The sequence below is a fragment of the Mandrillus leucophaeus genome, unplaced genomic scaffold (assembly GCF_000951045.1).
Source record: "Mandrillus leucophaeus isolate KB7577 unplaced genomic scaffold, Mleu.le_1.0 Scaffold50, whole genome shotgun sequence".
Taxonomy (NCBI): domain Eukaryota; kingdom Metazoa; phylum Chordata; class Mammalia; order Primates; family Cercopithecidae; genus Mandrillus; species Mandrillus leucophaeus.
Genome location: NW_012105365.1, coordinates 8,531,899 through 8,554,384, shown reverse-complemented (window position 1 = coordinate 8,554,384; position 22,486 = coordinate 8,531,899). Strand labels below are relative to the sequence as shown.

General features: G+C 37.0%; 2 protein-coding genes across 2 annotated transcripts in view; one reads left to right on the top strand and one right to left on the bottom strand.

Moving 5' to 3' along the window:
- SEMA3E (sema domain, immunoglobulin domain (Ig), short basic domain, secreted, (semaphorin) 3E) overlaps positions 1-22,486 on the bottom strand; it is a 324,952-nt gene that overhangs the window by 162,729 nt on the left and 139,737 nt on the right. The gene's annotated exons all lie outside the window — the stretch shown is intronic.
- Positions 5,370-6,627, top strand: LOC105550963 (homeobox protein NANOG). The gene has a single exon (XM_011996063.1). The coding sequence runs from the start codon at positions 5,550-5,552 to the stop codon at positions 6,465-6,467; it is 918 nt and encodes a 305-aa protein (XP_011851453.1). The 5' UTR covers positions 5,370-5,549; the 3' UTR covers positions 6,468-6,627.

Here is a 22,486-nt window from a genome sequence, read left to right as displayed (position 1 = left end):
CAACTAATTTTTGTATTTTTAGTTGAGACAGGGTATTATTGCCAGGCTGGTCTATATCTTCATTTGATCATTTTAATGACAGGTCTAATGTAACTTAATACATATAAAATTTTTTATGTTTTTGTTGAAATTGTGTACTTTTCTCTAGCAAAAACTTTATTGACCTTTGGCCTATAACATGTTTTGTCTAGTAAATAATCCATCTTATAACAACAAAGAAGTAAATTAGCTAAAACTGGAATCACATTTTTTTCTTCACATGTGGGATTGAATATTTGATAATTTAAGTTTTTCAAATATGACTCTCAAATTTTTGTCTCCTATCTTGACCCCTAAATACATACTTGTTCAGCCAAGTCCTAATAGCTATCTTCTCTTAGAGTCTAAAAGTCTTCTGAAATGTAGCAAATTAACAATAAGGTCTTGATTACCAGAGACAAACCAACTCCTTTCCCAGGCTTCCACTCAGTAAATGGTTCTTTGGCTCTTGGCAAAAACTAAGGATTTGTCCTGATTCTTCTTTCTTGAGTGCCACACTATCTGTCCGTAGCATCGCCTCAACCACCTCTCATCTGGACCACTGAAAGGTCTTCCTATTTTTCTGTCTTCTCCCCTCCATGCCTCCCTCGACCACCACCAATGAGTTCACCTCACAGTAGCGAGAGTGATCACTTCTTTCTTTAAAAATATAAATTGGGTCGTGATGTTCCTCCCACTGTTTCCCAACTCCCTTAGATTAAAACCTGGCTCAAGGTCTGTCACTATCTCTTGGCGGCCTACCCCAGCCCCAGTGTTGCGCCACTTTCTCCTTTCCTCACAGAGCTCCAGGGCTTGGGCTTTATAGAGTTTGGCCTGGACTCTCCTTCCGTCTGCCACGCACCTCCCTCAGACCTCCACGCAGCTGGCTCCTGTTCTCATTTGGATCTTCCCTCTGTCTTCCCAGTCTTAAGAAATAAGCCCTCACAGTCTTAAGAAATAAATAAGCCTTCCCAGTCTTAAGAAATAATAAGGCTTAATAAACAAGCCTTCCCAGTCTTAAGAAATCTAAAGATTCCAACCAGGCGTTCTAAGTTGCACCATTTTCTTTTCATATCCTATAATGCATGAATGCTGCTAGGTTTTGTGTTTTTTTTCAATTTGTTTGATGGGTTTTTCTTTACTTATATATGTTTTCTCTGTTCTGACAAGAAACATGTTCCATGAGAAGTTGTAAGCCTTTCCATCTTGGTCACTGTGATATCCCCAGGGCCTAGACCAGTTCTTATGGTTTATTTAGTAAGCACTAGATAACGATATGTTAAATGAATGAACTTGTCTGTGTCTCCCTGTCCTCATCGTAAAATAGGGATAATAATAACTAACTCGTAGGACTACTGTAAGAATCAAATGATTCATAGTACCCAATGGCCAGCAAATATATATGAGTTTCTTTCTCTTTTTATTTTTATTTTTTTGATGTCAATAAATTATGGGTCAAGGGCAGTGAAAGCAAATTTCCCCTGTTGAAATAGGGCTTTCTTAATTACATTTTGTCAAGTGGACATAGTTACTCTCAGGGCTCATCATACAGGCTTAAAGTTAAATAGGAAATTTCACAAGTACGTGATTACTGTGATCAGTGTAAACAGCTACTGTATATTTTAAGTTAAAACCTCAATTTTCTACCAATAATAATTTGGGTCAATTTTATATTTCTTCTTTTTATCCATACCCGTCTCAGATTGCAAGAGAAAAATTTGTCTTCATTTCCTAGGAAATTTGTTTTATTTCTTTATTTATTAATTTATAAGCTCAACCTGAAATAAATTATACAAAGCATTTCTACTCTACCCTTGAAATTTGAATTCTTTTTTTTTTTTTTTTTTTTTTTTTTGAGACGGAGTCTAGCTCTGTCTCCCAGGCTGGAGTGCAGTGGCCGGATCTCAGCTCACTGCAAGCTCCGCCTCCCGGGTTTACGCCATTCTCCTGGCTCAGCCTCCCGAGTAGCTGGGACTACAGGCGCCTGCCACCTCGCCCGGCTAGTTTTTTGTATTTTTTTTAGTAGAGACGAGGTTTCACCGTGTTAACCAGGATGGTCTCGATCTTCTGACCTTGTGATCCGCCCGTCTCGGCCTCCCAAAGTGCTGGGATTACAGGCTTGAGCCACCGCGCCCGGCCGTGAAATTTGAATTCTAAGTGCCAGACTGGCAGGCAAAAATTATTTAAATATTTTATTCTTGGCCGGGCGCAGTGGCTCAAGCCTGTAATCCCAGCACTTTGGGAGGCCGAGACGGGCGGATCACGAGGTCAGGATATTGAGACCATCCTGGCTAACACAGTGAAACCCCGTCTCTACTAAAAATACAAAAACTTAGCCGGGCGAGTTGGCAGGCGCCTGTAGTCCCAGCTACTCGGGAGGCTGAGGCAGGAGAATGGCGTGAACCTGGGAGGCGGAGCTTGCAGTGAGCTGAGATCCGGCCACTGCACTCCAGCCTGGGTGACAGAGCGAGACTCCGTCTCAAAAAAAATAAAAAATAATAAATAAATAAATAAATAAATAAATAAATATTTTATTCTATTACTATTAAACTTTAAATTTTTTATGAGTTTTCTAATACAGTCATTTATCACTTATTTATGGGAATACATTCTGAGTAATACATAATTAAGGAATTTCATTTTTGTGCAAATATGGCGTGCACTTACACCAACCTAGATGGTATAGCCTAGGCTACCTATGGCTACACACCTAGGCTATATATGGCCTATGGATCCTAGGCTACAAACCTGTTCAGCATGTTATTATGATGAAAACTATACGCAATTGTAATATGATAAGTATTTGTGTATTTGAACATATCTAAACACAGAAAAGGTAAAATAAAAATACTGCATTATAATCTTATGAGACTACCCTCATATAAGTAGTCTGCCACTGACCTAAATGTTGTTACAAGGCACAAGACTGTACTTAATTTGGTGGCTGATTTGTAAGGACAGAAACAGAATTGTCAGTTTTCTTACAGATGCATGGTTTGAAGTGATGTTACAGCATCACAGCAAAATAGCCTCTACATTTTCCTCACTTGACCTCTAATAAAGATCTTCAGTCTTATCTTTATAAAAATAAAGCCTTCCCTCAACTCACGTAATTTAATCCTGTAAAACATTCTTTCTAAAAACACATGGTTTCCAGATATACCAGGAGTTTGCAATCTGACATCTGAAATGGTTGTACCTTTAAAAATCTGTAGTTTTCAGACTGACATATTACCAAAACAATGACTATTGTATAATTTGAACATTTTATCAATATCACATTTTTCTGATAATTACAAAAATGATAGAATAATAACTGAATTTCAAATTCAGGTAGAATGAAGTGCAACTTTATAATATTTTATATCCTGTTAATTTAATAGAAATTGAACCTACTCATCTACATTATAATAACAAAGAAAATAATGCTGTCGGTAGATGCTATGTGGATATAGAGATGAGGTTGTGTGCGATTTATCATTACTTCATAGGTTTGGAACTGTCAGACAATCACCAAAATCTTATTTGCTGTTAAATTGCATGCCTCAATTACTGTAGCAGCTACCATGTGAGCCGGATGCTTCTTACTAGGTAATAGGCCCCCTGGGTAGAGGGTTCTCTTTAGATGTGGCTAAGAGAAACATGAAGAGAGAAGACAGACCAATGCTGTGTGTACAATTCACTGATGACTTTCTTTCACAAAAAGTTGCCTTAGTGACTAAGCTGCTACTAAATTCTTCTGTTTTCCTTTTCTGGCAATCCTCAGTTAGTATTGATTTACTATCCAGAAATCCCTGTTGTTTATAACCTGTCGTGAGGCAAATAGTACCTAAGAAGACCACCCGTGTTTTCTCTGGAAGCTATGAAGGGAGGGCAACTCACATTCACAGAAAGGCTCTTATCTGTTAGGTACTGCGTGAAATACTCAATATACGTAATTTCACTGACCCTTCACTCCACCAGTAGATTCAAATGGCTTCTATTTTTCAAGTTAGAAAAATAGAAGCTCACGGAGAAAGTTACAAAACTTCCTATTGTCACCTATCATTTGAATATCGACATTTCTGGATATTATTCATTTTGCTTATTACAAGTTACGATAACAAAAGAAGTTGTATAAATTATATAGTGGTTTCTTTGTGGATTAAGATGAGTCATAAGTTTTCAGTAATGGGCATTACAGGTATTTCCCGTATTTTAGGGACTTATCAAATAATATTACCCTTAATAAAAGGTCATAGATACCTTTGGAAGTACACATTTTTAAAATAGTATTTCAGCCTTTTGTCATAAAACCTGATTTTCAGTCTCACTCATCCTAAGTTCTATCTCATTGCAGTTTATGTTACAAACCCAATCAAAACAAATAAATAAAAATTAACACAGAGGATCAGATAATATAAAGATCAGAAGCAAATAAAATTAATTTTAAAACCTAAGTCTATTAACCTCAACCTGTAGTTTTCAGACTGACATATTACCAAAGCAATGGCTATTGTATAATTTGAACACTTTATCAATATCACATTTTTCTCATAATTACAGAAATGATAAAATAGTAACTGAAATTGTGCAGAGGATACTCTCCAGAAATTTTTTATTTGTTAAGTTTTGGAAACCATGAGAATTACAAAATTAGTTCTATCATTATGGAAAGACAAGAATTTATGCTGAAGCTACAATTGTATATTTGCTCAGTTCTTGTGAAGCTGTCACAAAAAGTGTATTGCTTTGGGTACAAAAAATAACCAATTTATTCTTATTGATCTGCTTTCCTGTAATTTTTGATAAGCTTCAAACATCAGTGGCAAGCACTATTCACAATAGCTAAGATTTGGAAGCAACGTAAGTTCCATCAACAGATGCATGGACAAAGAAAACGTCGTGCATACACACAATAGAATATGATTCAGCCTTAAAAACTAACAAGATCCAGTCATTTGCAACAACATGGATGGAACTAGAGATCATTATGTTAAATGAAATAAGCCAGGCACAGGAAGGCAAATATCACATATTTTCACTTATTTGTGGGATCTAAAAATCAAAATAATTGAACGATGGACATAGTAGAAGGATGGTTCCCAGAGACTGGGAAACGGAATTGGGGGCTTATGGTGTGGAGGTGAGGACAGTTAATGGATTGAAAAAAAATAGAATAAATAAGACCTAGTATTTGATAGCACAGCATGGTTAGAAAAACCATAAGGGGCAAGAAATAAAATATATTTCATAACTGTATACCTGTATCACACACTTTTTAAGAAAATGAGAAAATATAAGTTAGGTCATGCTAAAATTAGAAGAACTGAAAGATTTACAAAACCCATATAAATCATAATGTAGGTTCTGCTGGACTGAGCTGGTTGCCTCCTGTTATTGTGTAGGCGACTCACTTTATCCCGACTTCTTGATACTTCTGCTTCTGGAGGTCGTATTTCTCTAACATCTTCCAGAAAAGTCTTAAAGCTGCCTTAACCTTTTTTCCAGTCCACCTCTTACATTTTTTTCTCCTCTTCCTCAATACTAACATGAGTGTGGATCCAGCTTGTCCCCAAAGCTTGCCTTGCTTGGAAGCATCCGACGGTAAAGAATCTTCACCTATGCCTGTGATTTGTGGGCCTGAAGAAAACTATCCATCCTTGCAAATGTCTTCTGCTGAGATGCCTCACACGGAGACTGTCTCTCCTCTTCCTTCCTCCATGGATCTGCTTATTCAGGACAGCCCCGATTCTTCCACCAGTCCCAAAGGCAAACAACCTACTGCTGCAGAGAATAGTGCCACAAAAAAGGAAGACAAGGTCCCCGTCAAGAAACAGAAGGCCAGAACTGTGTTCTCTTCCGCCCAGCTGTGTGTACTCAATGATAGATTTCAGAGACAGAAATACCTCAGCCTCCAGCAGATGCAAGAACTTTCCAACATCCTGAACCTCAGCTACAAACAGGTGAAGACCTGGTTCCAGAACCAGAGAATGAAATCTAAGAGGTGGCAGAAAAACAACTGGCCAAAGAATAGCAATGGTGTGACTCAGAAGGCCTCAGCACCTACCTACCCCAGCCTCTACTCTTCCTGCCACCAGGGATGCCTGGTGAACCCGACTGGGAACCTTCCGACGTGGAGCAACCAGACCTGGAACAATTCATCCTGGAGCAACCAGACCCAGAACATCCAGTCCTGGAGCAACCACTCCTGGAACGCTCAGACCTGGTGCACCCAGTCCTGGAACAATCAGGCCTGGAACAGTCCCTTCTCCAACTGTGGAGAGGAATCTCTGCAGTCCTGCTTGCAGTTCCAGCCAAATTCTCCTGCCAGTGACTTGGAGGCTGCCTTGGAAGCTGCTGGGGAAGGCCTTAATGTAATACAGCAGACGACTAGGTATTGTAGTACTCCACAAACCATGGATTTATTCCTAAACTACTCCACGAACATGCAACCTGAAGATGTGTGAAGATGAGTGAAATTGATATTACTCAATTTCAGTCTGGGCACTGGCTGAACCTTCCTTTTCCCTCCTCCCCTCCCTGATAGGATTTTTCTAGTTTGGAAACCACATGTTCTGGGTTCCATTATGCCTATCCAGTCAATCTGATGGAGGGTGGAGTATGGCTGGAGCCTAATCAGAGAAGTTTCTTTTCTTCCTATTGGATCTTCCTGGAGAAAAGACATTTGAATAACTTTGGCTGCTAAGAACAACATGATAAAAGCTGTCTCTGGCTATAGATAAGTAGATCTAATACTAGTTTGGATATCTTTAGAGTTTAGAATCTAACCTCAAGAATAAGAAATACAAGTACAAATTGGTGTGATGAAGATATTCCTATTGTTTGGGATTGGGAGGCTTTGCTTATTTTTTAAAAACTATTGAGGTAAACGGTTAAGCTGTAACATACTTAATTGATTTCCTCACCCTTTTTGGCTCAGTTTTACTATATTCCCTAATTTGTTGGTTATGCTAATCTTTGTAGAAAGAGGTCTTGTATTTGCTGCATCATAATGACATTAGTACTACTTTAGTCGGTTTAAGTACAAATGAATCAAACAACTATTTTTCCTTGAGTTGATTTTACCCTGATTTCACGTAGTGTTTCGATAAGTAAATACACGCTTAAACATAAAAAAAAAAATCATAATGTAATCTCCTATGCCAAAACATTATTACTTAGAAAACAAGTAAGTAGGCAAATGTGAACACCTTTCCACACACACTGAGAACAAGAGAATGGATGATAAATTTTTAAAGTATGGAAAACTTGGAAGACACTTTTATATGACAAGTTAAAATATCTATTATAGAACTCACCGGATAAACTTCAAAGCATAAAATTAGTTCTAGACAAGCAATTTATTAGTAGAGCAAGTTTCAAGAATGAAACCGAAGTTGTGTCATAAAATTGAAGATCAGGTTCTTAACATTCTGTATTTTATTGTAGGACTGCCAATCATCTCCTTTGAAAATCAACTAAATTTCTGAGAATATCATTCCTGCCAGCTGGAGGCGAGAGCAAAATTCATTACCATGCAGCTGCCCTATTCCCAGACCCCAACTTTATCAGAACAGATGCTTGTGCCCAGGTAACTGGCCATCCATCATCTAGTCAAATATGATCTTAAAAATACTTGGATCCTCTGGCAAGGTCACTACCCCCATCTGGAAGGAAAAATTCCCTATAAAATTGGGAACAGGAGGTCAATTTTCTTTTTCTGCCATGATCAAGAAGAGGGAGCCTCTGCCACTGGAAGGGAGCAAATGCATTAACCTCCCTGACTGGCAGCTACCCGTTAAAGTGATGATATAATTCTTCACAGTGCTTGTGGTGAATGACTGCTGGGATTTATCACTTCAAAACAGAACTCTGTGTGTGTGGGTGTGTGTGTGTGCATATGGGAGAAAGAGAGAGACAGAGAAAAACGGAGACAGAGAGACACAAAGAGACAGAGACAAATGAAGAACCTGAATGTTGGGGTAGCAGCAAATAGGGGCAAGCAGGTGGTGGAAAAACTTTTACTTCAACAATAATTCTATCACTTTGCAATAGCAAAAAGAAACATGACAATTAAAACTGATGCAGGCCAGGTCGCTGTGGCTCACACATGTAATCCCAGCATTTTAGAAGGCCAGGGTTGGGGGATCATTTGAGGCCAGGAGTTCCAGACCAGTTTGGGCAACATAGTGAGACCTCATTTCATCTCTGCAAAAAAAAAAAAAAAAAAAAAAAAAATTGCCAGGCATGGTGGTATGCACCTGTGGTCCCAGCTACTTGAGAGGCTGAGGTGGGAGGATAGTTTGAACCTGCGAGGTTGAGGCTGCAGTGAGCATGGCCGCACCACTGCACTCCAGCCTGGGTGACAAAGCGAGACCCTGTCCCAAAAAATAAACAAACAAACAAACAAAACTGACGCAAATAATATCAAGGAATGAGCATATCAGTTATAGTTCACAGTACTAAAAATAATATAAATTAACAGACATTATATTGAGGCATTTAAAGCTATCAAGTCTCAGCCCGCTTTTGTAAAACTTGTCAATTACAGCCCTTAGCCTCCTAATTTTCCTTGTAAAGATTAAAACAATATTATTATACCTAAATTGTTAAATGCCTTCGAACTGCTAAAATATTTTTAGTGTGAACATTCTTGAATATAAACATATTAACTAAATGATTGATTGATGGCATTATTTTTCAAAGACAAAATTACTGTCAGAAGTTGTAACTTCTTCTATAAAATCAATTATATTCACAATATTTGTACTTCATCTCTTTAATATTCAATGACATAGCATAGTACATCTGACATTTTAAATTACATTATGTTATAAATTATCTATGGAGAATTTAGGATGCAGGATGACAAGTATTTAGCACATTTCTCTTAGTAAATAAAGATAAATGTAATGCACAGTGGCAAATTGTCATGAGTAAAATAATAATTACTTTCCGGTATAATTGACTACCCTACTATATGACCAAAAATACTCCATATTTCCTCCAAAAAGACAAAAACATACTTTTTGATCTGATAACAGCAAATTCATTAAATGCATTATAAACAGAAGCTTAATGTTTTCAGTAGGGCTTAATCTAATAGGCAAGTTTGCACACCTGGTTTAATTTGAAGGGGGAAAATGTAAAGGGCCCCTTGAGCCCAATTATTTAATCCTCTCCTTGTTACTCCTGTCATTAAAGTTTTACAACTTTTATATTTTTGACTTTCAAGAGACTCTATTAAAATTTTGGGACCCCTGGGAGGTATTATACTTAAACCTTTATTAACTAATAAGTTTGCTTTGTCTAAACACTTGAACTAGATCTAGCATAAATATAACACTAGATAAACCTAGGAGAGGGATGATTTTCAAGGGAAAAATGAGGATAATATTAGGCTAGGGCTATGTGTTGGGGATGGGGGACAACATGAAGGTTGATCCAAATGTAGTTTTCATAGTGTTGCCCTGACGGGCCCTGGCACACAGATTTGCTCTTTTGCCACAATAAGGAGGCCAGAGCCAATTACACTGTTCACTTCTGTGTCAGCTTCCTGGAGGCAATAAGACACACTTTGTGACACATGAGAGTATGTCCCAAAAGTCTAGGTAATTTGGTCCAAAATTTACCTTATCCCTTCCCCTGGCAGAAAAAAACAAAAACAAAAACAAAAAACAACAAAAAAACTTATATCTATGGTACATTCAGTGTCAGTGTAGGGGATTTTCCTCATTGCCAATTTTGACTCTGCTTCCGTATCTTCTAGATTCTCTACCTGGGTTGCACATTGGAATCTCCTGGAAGCTCTAAAAATGTTGATGCCTGGGACCCTTGCCAAGAGAGTGTGACCTATGTGATCTGTCCCTGGAATTTTTAAAAATTTCCCCGGGTAATGCTAATGTGACAAAGATTGAGAACTTCTGCTGCAGAATGTTTCTGCTAATGCTCAGCTATTAGATAAGGTACATACATAGTATTTACTTAGTCCCAGGTTCACAAGCTTGTAGATCAGTTACAAAGAACTGCCAAGATAACAAACTTGCCAGAATGTTCCAGCTATTACCTAGTCCCAAGTCAATAATAGTAGGAAAATAAAACTAATCACTGCTTGACATTGTAGACAAGATCATGAAGGGGAAAGAAAAAAAAATCTTGCTTGAATATTACATCAACATATTAATGATGGATGTAACAATGTTGATCCTCACATTCCTGAGTATTATTGTCTGTTTTTTGGAATGGCCATCAAACCATCTAATAAAAGTACAAATTGATCATTCATGAGATTTAATCCTGTCGAATCCACTCCATTTTTAATTAAGCAAGTGTTTATTTTAGATGAATTAGAAAATATTCATAGACCCTTTTTATGGCTATAATTGATAATAAGGTATTTTCTTCAATTTGTACAGGAATAAAAATTCAGCTCTGATGAGAATATGCAGTATCTGCCAATTCCTTTTGGTCTATATCTTTTCACAAGAGGATTTTAACTTAATTGTGCATTGTAAACTTCTCATATTTCTAGAGGTTTTACACATTTTTATTATTTTAACACGTCATCTTTACAGTAAGAGGTAGAATAATACAATATTGCATATCCCAGTAGATAGATACTAACTAACATAGTGTATTTGCGTGCTTCCAAACTTTTTCCTTCAAACATTGAACCCTGAAGAAATGCCACGGATTTCCAATGTAATCAGTACTGTCCTCTTCTAGTAGAGAAAATGTATTGCTCTCTTCTCCACAGAGAAAAAGGATTTTTTGATAGAATATTCCTTATCAATTGTTATGATTTTTACCTGGCAAAACTAGAGATAGAAACTCACTCTATTTATTAAAACCACAAAATCTGGCAGTTGTGTAAAACTGCCCTGAAAGCTACAAAGCAAATGTGGTTTCTCCTAGGTGTTTATGTACATGTTCCATGATGTGGTTAGTTGATATTTGGTGAAATGTCCCTTGTCTAGCCAATAAGATATCCCTCATGTGATGAATCTAATTTGTACAATGCTCAAGAAAATAATTATATGTATAATATCACACTTCTGTATAATGGCTAATCTGAATATTCCATTGGCAGAAAGTTATTTTTAAAAGATGGTGTTTCATCACTCAGATTTATTATAATTAAAGGGGGACTAAACTTAAAAAAAAAAAAAAGTTTGTGTTGAAATCTACAAGTTTGATTTTAGCAGTTGTCAACTTTCCAAATTTTCTGGTAAACTTTTTGTGGCTCCTGTAGTCTGTAAGGTTTTTAAGACCCTAAAGTAAGAAATCTAGCTGTCTAAAAGACTTCAAGCCATATTTAACTCATGCACTTATAAATGGTGGCAGGACAATTGTACCAAGTGCTTGCCAATGTTAGAAATGAATGCCTTCTTTGGGTTAGTCTTAAATATGTTTTTTTTTTTTTTTTTTATTCAATGAGAAATAAAGCAGACATTATAGGATGAAAAGATTCAAATAAATATCAAAGGATTCTAATGCTTCATTTTCTACTAAAACCAGTATTAAACCCCATTCATAGTTGCCCCCGTGCTTACAGTTCTCTGTTCAGTAGATGAGCATTTTCAGAAGGTCTGAGCTGATCTACTTCTTAGCTCCCTGCAGCTAAACATTTCTAAGTGGGTAACGGTCTAGAGCAATCAAATCTCCATTCAGAATTTGAGGTTGGAGTCAAAGTGAAGGTTCCCCTCTATTCTCCAATAGCAACATTAAATGAAAGAAGAGTCCTGATGCAGTGGCTCATGCCTGTAATCCCAGCACTTTGGAAGGGTGAGGCAGGTGGATCACCTGAGGTCAGGGGTTCGAGACCAGCCTGGCCAACATGGTGAAACTCTGTCTCTACTAAAAATACAAAAAAGAAAAAAATTGACCAGGCATGGTGGTGGGTGCCTGTAATCCCAGCTACTTGGGAGGCTGAGGCAGGAGAATCACTTGAATCCAGGAGGCAGAGGTAGTAATGAGCTGAGACCATGCCATTACACTTCAGCCTGGCAACAAAAGTGAAACTGCATCTCAAAATAAATAAATAAATAAATAAAAAATAAATAAATAAAGTAATTAAAATAAATAAAGAAGAGACTGTTGCATGTTCCAATTGTTGCAACATATGAAAAGTATTTTCTAAGAAAGAACCATACAATGTCACTGTTATTTTGGTACAAGAGATTAAAAGTTACAATTCACTAACTTTTTTTTTTTTTTTTACCCCAAAGAAATAAAAAAAATATATATATATCATTTCATGAATGCTGAGAATGGTTTTAGGCCCATGAAGACAAATTTGTCCAAAAATGGTTTTATTTCACTGAAAAGGTAATCCAAGTGACTGATTTCCTCCACCCTCTCAATTGATCTTTGTCTAGGAAGTGTTCTTGCTTGTTAAAAAACACTACCCCCTTGAAATTTTATGCATGGAAGAAGCAAGCACGCTTCCTAGACAAAGAAAGAAGAGTCTTTGGAGAGGAGCAGCTCTCTCAAGCTAGCAACCCACAGAAGCTGGATGTACACTGTTAAATTACTTACGGCTGAAACTTTTGATGAGTCTACCTAGAGGGACTCACAAAGTAGAGAACTCTTGAAATACAGGACATGGATTAACTACATTCATCTTACTGTGTACATATATGCTGAGTAAGATAAGGCAAAGAGAGGGCATTACATTCCAAACAGATACTACATTTTGTTCTGATGCTCTGTAACTTCTAAAGGAAGAAACAGAAAAAGAAGTCAGATAATTATATTTCAGAGATAGTTGTGTTTAACATTAATTTGCACTTAACAACAAAGTCTAAAATATGTCAAATTTCTTTACAACTATAAAGGCAATTACACTAAATCAGATACATAAGATGTTTTAAATATCACAGCACAGTTATTTCTGTACCTTGAATATGATGATACAACATATATACATTGTGCCTGTCTTTTAATTTTGATGTATTATCGCAATAAAAATAATACGACGTGTTAATACTATCAATGTAATTTTAAAACTTTAATATTTAAAACCAAATACTCTGAATTCAACATTCTTCCACCATTAATGGAAAGCATTTTACTCAGTTTTTTTACATAAAGGCTAAAGTAATGACATACATTACTAAAGGCTAAACTAATGACATACATATTCTTTGAAACACGGATAGTAAAAAATTTATATTTTTGCAATATGAAAGAGAGAGCATCACATCAGTTACAATATGAAAGGTTCTATTTATCACAGTATGGATTTTAACGAATTGCCATTCATATTTGGTTGTTCCAGTTCTTTGTTTTTGGAGTCATTAAGAACCATGCACACTGATTTCCGATTAGATGTGTCTTCCCAAGTAATAGGTGGCTACCAGCTTTCTAGTTTTCAGGCTCAGTTAAAACAGTGGTAGTCAGTTTTGGCTCAAAATCAAGGCTGTGGCCTCTGCAACCATCATATCTAATTTAATTTCCTCCAGGGCTATTCCTTGACAAATTCCCTGAACAGCATAATTACCTCTTCCCATTGCGCTTCCAAATGCTCCACACAGAGTTCCCAGGGAATCAGCCAGCAGTGCCATGAATGTTTTAAGTTAGAAACAACAAAAAATATGCATTTCTAAAAGCAGAATATTAATGAATACAATTAGCCCAATGTTGATTGCACAAACATATTTTAAAATCTTATATATTAATTACATCCTTTATAAGTGAAGGGGACCTTGCCACAAAATTAAAAGTCTGGGAGACTATATTTAGGTTATCTTTTAGCATTAAAGGCAACATTATCACTGGGTCTTCTTGAAAAATACACACATACAAACATATGCACATGTACATTCACATACAAGAGAAATGATTTTGCTGGGTAATTTCCATATGTAATTTTAGACAATCAATAATCATATCACATGTCTAGAAGTTACAAAATCAGGTTTTCAAATATTAATAACTTATATATGCTTCAAATAAACGCCATGCTATATTGATCAAGCTGGTAAAATCTCTTCAAGACTTTTAATATAAATGTACCATTGTCAGAGGCATGTGAACCAGAGCAACTCCATCTTGAATAGGAACTGGGTAAAAGGAGGCTGAAACCTACTGGGCTGCATTCCCAGACAGTTAAGGCATTCTAAGTCACTGGATGAGATCGCAGGTCAGCATAAAATACAGGTCATAAAGACCTCGCTGATAAAACAGATTGTGATAAAGAAGCCACCTAAATCCTACTAAAACCAAGATGGCCACGAGAGTGACCTCTGGTTGTCCTCACTACTACACTCCCATCAGCACCATGACAGTTTACTAATGCCATGGCAATGTCAGGAAGTTGCCCTATATGGTCTAAAAAGTGCAGGGGGCGGGGTGGAATGAATAATCCACTCCTTGTTGAGCATATCATCAAGAAATAACCATAAAAATGGGCAACCAGCAGCCCTCAGGGCTGCTCTCTATGGAGTAGCCATTCTTTTATTCCTTTACTTTCTTAATAAACTTGCCTTCATTTTGCACTGCAGACTCGCCCTAAATTCTTTCTTGTGTGAGATCCAAGACCAAAGGGGTCCTGATCCACTCCTCTCTTGGGGTCTGGATCGGGACCCCTTTCCTGCAACATATTTCTCTGTCCTGTAAAGTCATGAGTTCAAATTCAGGATCATTTAAAAAAAAACTTTCAATATTGCTGTAATTTTTTAAAAAGATCTTGTGTTGTTGTTGTTGGGTTTTTTTTTTTTTGAAAAAAGAAGATAAATAAAAACTTTGTTGTTTAGTGTAACTGCATACCAAACATTACATACATTGTATATATTTTATAAGGCAGTAGAATATCATAATTAATGTATAACCCAGATTCTGTTTCCTTTTTAATTGGAAAGTATCTAAATTGCAGAAGGAGAAAAACAACCCTATTCTTATTCTAAAGGGGAAAAAAAGCAAATGAAGTTACAGGTACGTGACCATTTTAACTAGACATTCTGTAACAAATTATAATTAAATGGAAATACATATCTTTCACCTGAATCCATCAGGATGCTTTTTTAATAATCAGGAGAGCTAGGAATGGTAAAAAATATGAATTCTACTTTGGATAATAATTTGACATCATATTTACTTACATATTTTTACCTGCCTACGGGTGTGTACTTATATGTGTATACACAGAAAATAATAAATGAGGAAAATCATTTTTCCACATACTATTTTCTCCTCCTCCTTGAAATAGCAACCACTGTTACTAGTAGAAGTTTTACTAATTGAAATATTTATTTTCCTTGCCGGAGCAGATAAGATATTAAACTAAGCAACAGTATTGGTTAGGGTGAAGAAACAGGAAATGCAGCTCACACCCAGCTACCCTCGCCCAGCACTCCGCCTCTTCTCCTTGGCCTTCTCACTGCTCCAGGCAGTGGAGCAAAGGCCTCTCAGGAAAGTTCCTGTGCTGCAGGTGCTTTACTCTGTGAAACACTTTTTAAACTCAATAAATGACTTTTCTTGTGGGGAAAAAAAAAAAAAAAAAAGAAGTGTCCTAGATTCTGAGTAAGTGTTGTTACAAATTACTTAAGATGAGCTGTTCTCCTTTGTTTTAAAGACTATCTAAAATATGAGTGCAAATTATTAGGAAAATCAGCAGAAAATGATACTGATTTTCTTTCTTTTTTTCTTTTTTTTTTTTGAGACGGAGTCTCGCTCTGTGGCCCAGGCTGGAGTGCAGTGGCGCGATCTCGGCTCACTGCAAGCTCCGCCTCCCGGGTTCACGCCATTCTCCTGCCTCAGCCTCCTGAGTAGCTGGGACTACAGGCGCCCGCCACCACACCCGGCTGATTTTTTTGTATTTTTAGTAGAGACAGGGTTTCACTGTGTTAGCCAGGATGGTCTCGGTCTCCTGACCTTGTGATCCACTCGCCTCGGCCTCCCAAAGTGCTGGGATTAGAGGCGTAAGCCACCGCACCTGGCCGATACTGATTTTCTTAACCTATTGCCTTCTCATCCATCCTTCCTATGCTGCTTAGAGGAGTGGAGAGTATGAGATATTCCTAACATGCACCATCTTCTCATTACCGGGTGCTTCCAGAAGTCCACAGATTGCCTACACCATAATTAATTCATTTGTTTAATCTTTAGAGTTTACTCCAGAAATAATTATTATTTGGAATCTTCCATATAGAGTGCCCACCTCAGCAATGGGGAAGATCCCTAGACTATAAAAAATTGTATGTAATATTTCATTCTCCCAAATGTTGAGTCTTTACATAAAACAACTTTGTAGGAGGGGCATGGTGGCTCATGCCTGTAATCCCAGCATTTTGGGAGGCCGAGGCAGACGGATCACCTGAGGTTAGGAGTTTGAGACCAGCCTGGCCAATATGGTGAAAACCCGTCTCTACTAAAAATAAAAAAAACTAGCCGAGTGTGGTGGCAGGTGCCTATAGTCCCAGCTACTTGGGAGGTTGAAGCAGGAGAATCGCTTGAACATGGGAGGTGGAGGTTGTAGTGAGCCGAGATTGCCCCACTGCACTCGAGCCTGGGCGACAGAGTAAGATTCATGTCAAAACAAACAGCAACAACAACAACAGAAAACCATAAAACCCCCCAAAAAGGAAAACAACTGTTTGTCAGTGATTCCCTCAGATCATTAAATTGACATTTTTATATAGCATCATAAACCAACCACATAAGTAATCCTTTTCTACTTAGTTTTATTCATTAATTTAATACATATTTTTATACACTGGACTAATTTCTGGGCACACTAACTCATGCAGTTACATGAACTCTGGCTTCACAGGTTCCCTCCTTTAAAGTGAAACATATATTTCTTTCTAAACAGGCATTTAGACAATCACATAAGTTTAAAATAAAATTTGACAAAGGTACAAAGACAATGTAAAAATATTTTCCTCCACGTTTTCAAGTTAGTGATTTTACTTAGAAGATAATTTATGGTAAGGGTAAAGTATTTAGGAAAAAAAACATATTTCCATTACAAAAACATAATGAAAATATAAACTCTTCCAGAATGTAAATAATACTTAGCAAATCTTAACACAAGGAGGAGTTTCTATTATTTCATTTTGACATTGCTGAGGGATGCTATTTGGTTAAGTAACTGAAGAAACGTCAATATTATGTAAACTCTTAATTACAAATCATCTAAATTGCTTAGAACAGAGAGAATACATTAACTATAACCATTGAAGTCAATGTATTCTGATATTTTCAGCACATTAATATTCAACATTAGTGGAGACAAAATAGTGTGTTGAAATAGTAGTAGAAAATTAATATTTTCTTCTTCCCCTGCTACATTATGTTTTTAACTGTATCATGAAAGTCAAAAATGCTTGAGAGAGTTTGCTTTTACCAGTACCTTCCAGGGAAACTACAATAATAACTTTTAGTAATAACAGTAATGATGTACACTCATAAACACATACATACATTTATTGAGTGTGTGTGTGTGTGTATATATATATATAATATAGAAAGGGAATTTGCTACTGTCAGAGAAAGGTATGCATTCCATAGAGTGTTTTACTTCCTGGATACAATTTACCCTTGTGACTACCAAAATGAAAGAAACACCATGCATCTTTAGTATTCCTATAGCAAGTCGACCTTACTCCTTTCAGGGTCTATAAGCACATGCATTTAAATTGAACATCTGCATTAACGGGAAAGTCTTCAGCAATAGCCTTGATGCTCCAAATCATGTGTTTTTGCAGCTGCTTTATGCTAGACGGAGCATGAAAGACTTTGCTCTATGGCCTTTACACACTCCATTCTCCACATAACAAATTGGCTTTGCAGAAGCAGAGGAGGAGTAAGCAATGAAGCACTGTCACTTGGAGAGATTTGTACTAAAATCACCAACAACGTTGAAAGCTTTACCCAAAAACTTAGGAAAAGAAGAAGTATTCACATTTTGGAATTTAATTGCAATGATACTCTAGGAAATGCTGCTTTTGCTACTCCTGCAACTTTTGACAGGGATAAAAGAAAAAGATTAACCACTAAGTAAAGAATCTGCAACGCATTAGCTACTAGATTCCATTGTTATCACTACACCCACTTCTGTAGAGATAGAATAATTTTCTTTCTTAGCTATTCCTTTACCATTATTATGTAGAACGGAGTGAGAATTAGGGAGATAGGTAGCAGAAGCCTAGAGCTGCAAAACTGCTGTAAATAGAGGAAGGGAAAAAGAAAAATAGGGAATGAGGAAAAGAGAAACAATGTGTATGCAAAAAAACCTCCAGAGATCAAACTTTAGGCATTAATCATAACAAGTACCCCATATACTTGTTATGCAATGGAAAATGAAATTTCCTGGTTTGTAACTGTTATTGGGATCTGAACAAGAGTAATTTGAAAGACAAGAGAGATCTGTGGTAAATGATAATGTGTCTACACAGTGGTAGCAAATGAGGACCATGGTGGAGAAGAATGGTTTGGGGCCTCTGGGTGAGAAAAGTAATTAACAGAGCTAATTCCATTAGGGGCTTAGAAATCCCCAAACTGTTACTTCCGTCAGAGATGGGTAAATGTGTCTGTGCATGGAGGGTGCAAAAATGGCACAGAAATGTGAACAAATCCATGTGAAGTCCCTGCTTTTCTTCATAAAAGGAGAAAAGTATGGCAGCTGAGAGTTGGGATTTATTTGTAGTTAGTACACAAGGACCATAGTCTCAATCTGAGAGGTATTTATGGGGAACAGATCATAGAATGGACAAGATGCCCACAGAAAATTGTCTGGGGAACACTAAGAATTCGACTGAGGTTGCAGAACATGAATCAACAATGTGTTCATTTGCCAAATGTGTTCACTAGCTCAGAAAAAAAGAGATAGCAGATGAGTGAGTACGTACAAGTCATAGGTGAGGAAAGGAAAAAAAAAATACAAGGGAATCTATAGGTTGGAGAAAGGTGACAGGACATACAACCAGGAAAGAGGCTGATAGTTTGGAAAAGTTGTATTGAAATGGGCTTTGGTTTTAGTCTAATGTGGGTTCATATCTAATCTCATCTTCTTACTAATTATTTGATCTTTGGCAAATCACTTAAACTTATTTCAGTTTCTTCATCCATACAATAAAGATGATAGTATTTGCCTGATAGGATTTTTGTGATAATCCTATCACATTAATATCCTATAATAATTACATGATATATCCTGTAATAATTAAGTGATAATAGTTGACTATTACATTCATTTTCTGAAAGAGAGGTAAAGATATGACAGATCTCGGAATGTTAATGGAGGCCTCTTCTCTGTCCTGCTGCATTCCTGCTTTTGCTTGGTGATGTCCAAAGAACCTATTGGACCAGACTCTAGCACATATCTTCCTCTTAGGAAAGCTCCCTACTTCCCCTTTCTACTATTTCACAGCTCTGAAATTTAACTCTTGTTTCCATTGGAGTGTCTGTTTCCCTGCTTCACAGCATAATGAAACTTCTTGCTGCAGTTCTTTTGTTTTCTTAGGAATTACTAAGCTGACTTGGAATTAACAACTCAAATACATCTTCCTCACTACACCTAGAACCATCTTTCCAGAATCTGACTTGTCTAAAACCCTACAAAAAAGTTTGCATCATTTTAGCATGACTCAGCCCTATCACCCGGCTTCATTCTCTAGCATACTCCCAGAGTCTCTTCTAACCGTAGATATACTAAATTTTTTTACGATTCCTAGAACTCACCATGTTTCTCATATCTCTGTGTCTTTTCTGGAGTCCTTGTCTTCTTGTCTCCCTAGTAAAGTCTTCAAGACTCATACCAAACTCTAAAACCTCACCCTTTCTTCAGACTGAGTAACCACTGCTATGAGTATCATAGCTCTGGTATGTGTCTCCTCTTATAGCATTTACCATACTGAGTTTTAATCACTATTTTTCTTATCTTTAGCCACTACTAAACCATGAAAATCTTGAAGGCTTTGTCTTATTTCTGTATGCGTAGAACCTGGCATAAACAATGACACAATTAACCTGCATAACAGCCACATGGGATATGTATCTTTCTCATCTTTGCTATTTTTCAGAAGAGGAAACCATGAGATGAGGAGGTTCAGTTACTTGCCCCAAAGACACCGACTCAAGGTGTAGAACTAAGACATGACTAGATTACCTGATCTGTCCAGTCCTCCCCACAACTTTACTAACCTCTCAATCTAAAGCTTGTCACATCATAGGTGCTCTATAAATATGTGAACAATTAAATAATGTGTACATTACAAATAAGGCTTACGATAAAATCATCCCTGATATTCATTTGTCATTGGCCCTGCTAGGATGTTACCTTCTTTCAGGCAATTTCTGATCTCTCTGTTTTCTGTAAACTTTAAAACTATTCTGCACCACAGATCTTGCATTCATTTACTTAAATATTTATTACTCAATGAATTTACATCTCTTCTTTCAAGTTATGCCTAAGAAAGTACAGTTTAAAAATTCCATTCATTAGCAGATTGGGGAATCTCAAGAATGGGCTTTGCTAGACAGCTGCTCCCGTCTCAATTACTGAGCTCCTTCCAAGGACCAAGGAAAGTACCTCGGAGAGAAAGACTTGGCAACAGAATTAACATTAATTTTCTCCCTTTCTCCATTCCTTTCTCCTTATAAACTAGCACAAAAGTTAACCCAGTTTTCCCAACACCCCCTGCTTCTACTACCACTTCTACTGCACCAGTGGGCAATTGAACAAAAAGAGAAGTACTGGTAGACATGAGAAAAAGTCTGGGTAGAATCAATGAGAATGAGCTCAAGACTGGGTCTGCAGCAATAGAACGCCAAAAACTGCCCAAAAAACAAAACCCACCTCTATCATCAGTTCCTAGAGTGCCAACCTACACCGTATTTAAGATACTTAATAGACACAAGTTTAGCATTTCCAATGTGGCAACTATTCACCGGGCTAGATAGAAATTATTTTGAGTCCATTTAAAGATAGCCATTCACAAACAATTTTAAGTCATACTGAGGGCTAGATTGTTGATCACACTGAATGGACAAGTTAATTTTTTTTTGTAACTGGTCAGTTAAAGATACCTGCCCTAGAGAATAAGCTGGAATATTGCCAGCACTGATGGCTGGCTCCCAGTAGCAATCTGCCTTGGCCCTGTTTTCATCTCTACACGTATGGGGCATTAGGTTGTGGGGTGACTGAGATGTCAGCCACATGGCTAACTCCCTTTTCTGCAGTGTGCCTGTAAATAGATTGTTTTCATTGCAGTTAATGAATACTTTGGTCCCTGTTCTGAGAAGGACCTGAACTTTTAAGATTTTTTTTTTTTTTTTTGATTCTGTGTATAGATGTACAAAAGGTTGGTAAAAGTTTTATGGGGACCTTGCCAGTTCTTGCCAATAAGTAGCAGTTCTTGCCAATAAGAATTTTCTTTTCAAATCATAGTCTTTCCTGTAGTGTCTTAGAGACCAGACTCTGCCAGGATGCAAGGAAATCATGGAAAGAACACTTTTACCAAGACAAACAGGTAGCATTGAGGTTCAACCTGGAAACGTGTGACAGCAAATTAGGGCAGAAGTCTATTCCAATCTTGCACAACTTATAACAATGAATATGAGAAATTTACATAAGGATGGCTCAGAAATTGCATTATTGTTCATTAGCTAGGGCATAGTTGATATTACACGGAAAAACAGTCTTTCTGGAATTTTGTTTTAAGTTTCATTTTTTTTTTTCCCTGAAGAAAATAAACCATGTTTAAACATGAGTACAGGCACATGGTACTGTTTTAGTCTGCTTAGGCAGTTATAACAAAATACCATAAACTGGGTGGCTAAAACAACAGAAATGTATTGTTTGCAGTTGTGGAGGCTGGGAAGTTCAAGATCAAGGTGCCACCCAATTTGGTTCTTGGTGTAGGTTTTCTTCCCGGCTTGAATATAGCTGCCTTCTGGTGTTGTCCTCATGGGGAACAGAGAAGAGTCCTGTTTCTTCATATAAGGACACTAATCCTATGAGGGCCCCACTTTATGACTTTAATTATCTCCTTACTCCAAATATAGTGGCTTAAGGGGTTTAGGGCTTTCATATATGAATTTTAAGAGGACTCAACTCAGTTCATTGTAGGCACTTTTACAGAAATTAAGCCACATGATATCTAAAGTCATGATGCCAAGATGGCACTCAAGGAAGAGACAAAAATTTGACAGCTATGTTCTATTACAGAGATTATACTCTATATCTATTATAAAGATATTTATATAGATATATTATAAAGATGTGCTACTTAGAAGTGTCATATAGATGTATCATAAATGTGTCTCATGGTTGATTCTTCAGAAATTATCAGTTTTCTCCTATATTTCAATGCTACCTTAAGCAATAATTTTATATAAAGGTACTCCACCTACAAATTACTTTTTGCGTTCCTTTGTTTCTTTCTATATGTTTCTTTCTAACTTGGTGGGCTTTTGTTCCTGACATTTTTTTATTTGTGGTTACCGTCAGATGACTGTCTTTAGGTAATGGAGCTATTTCATC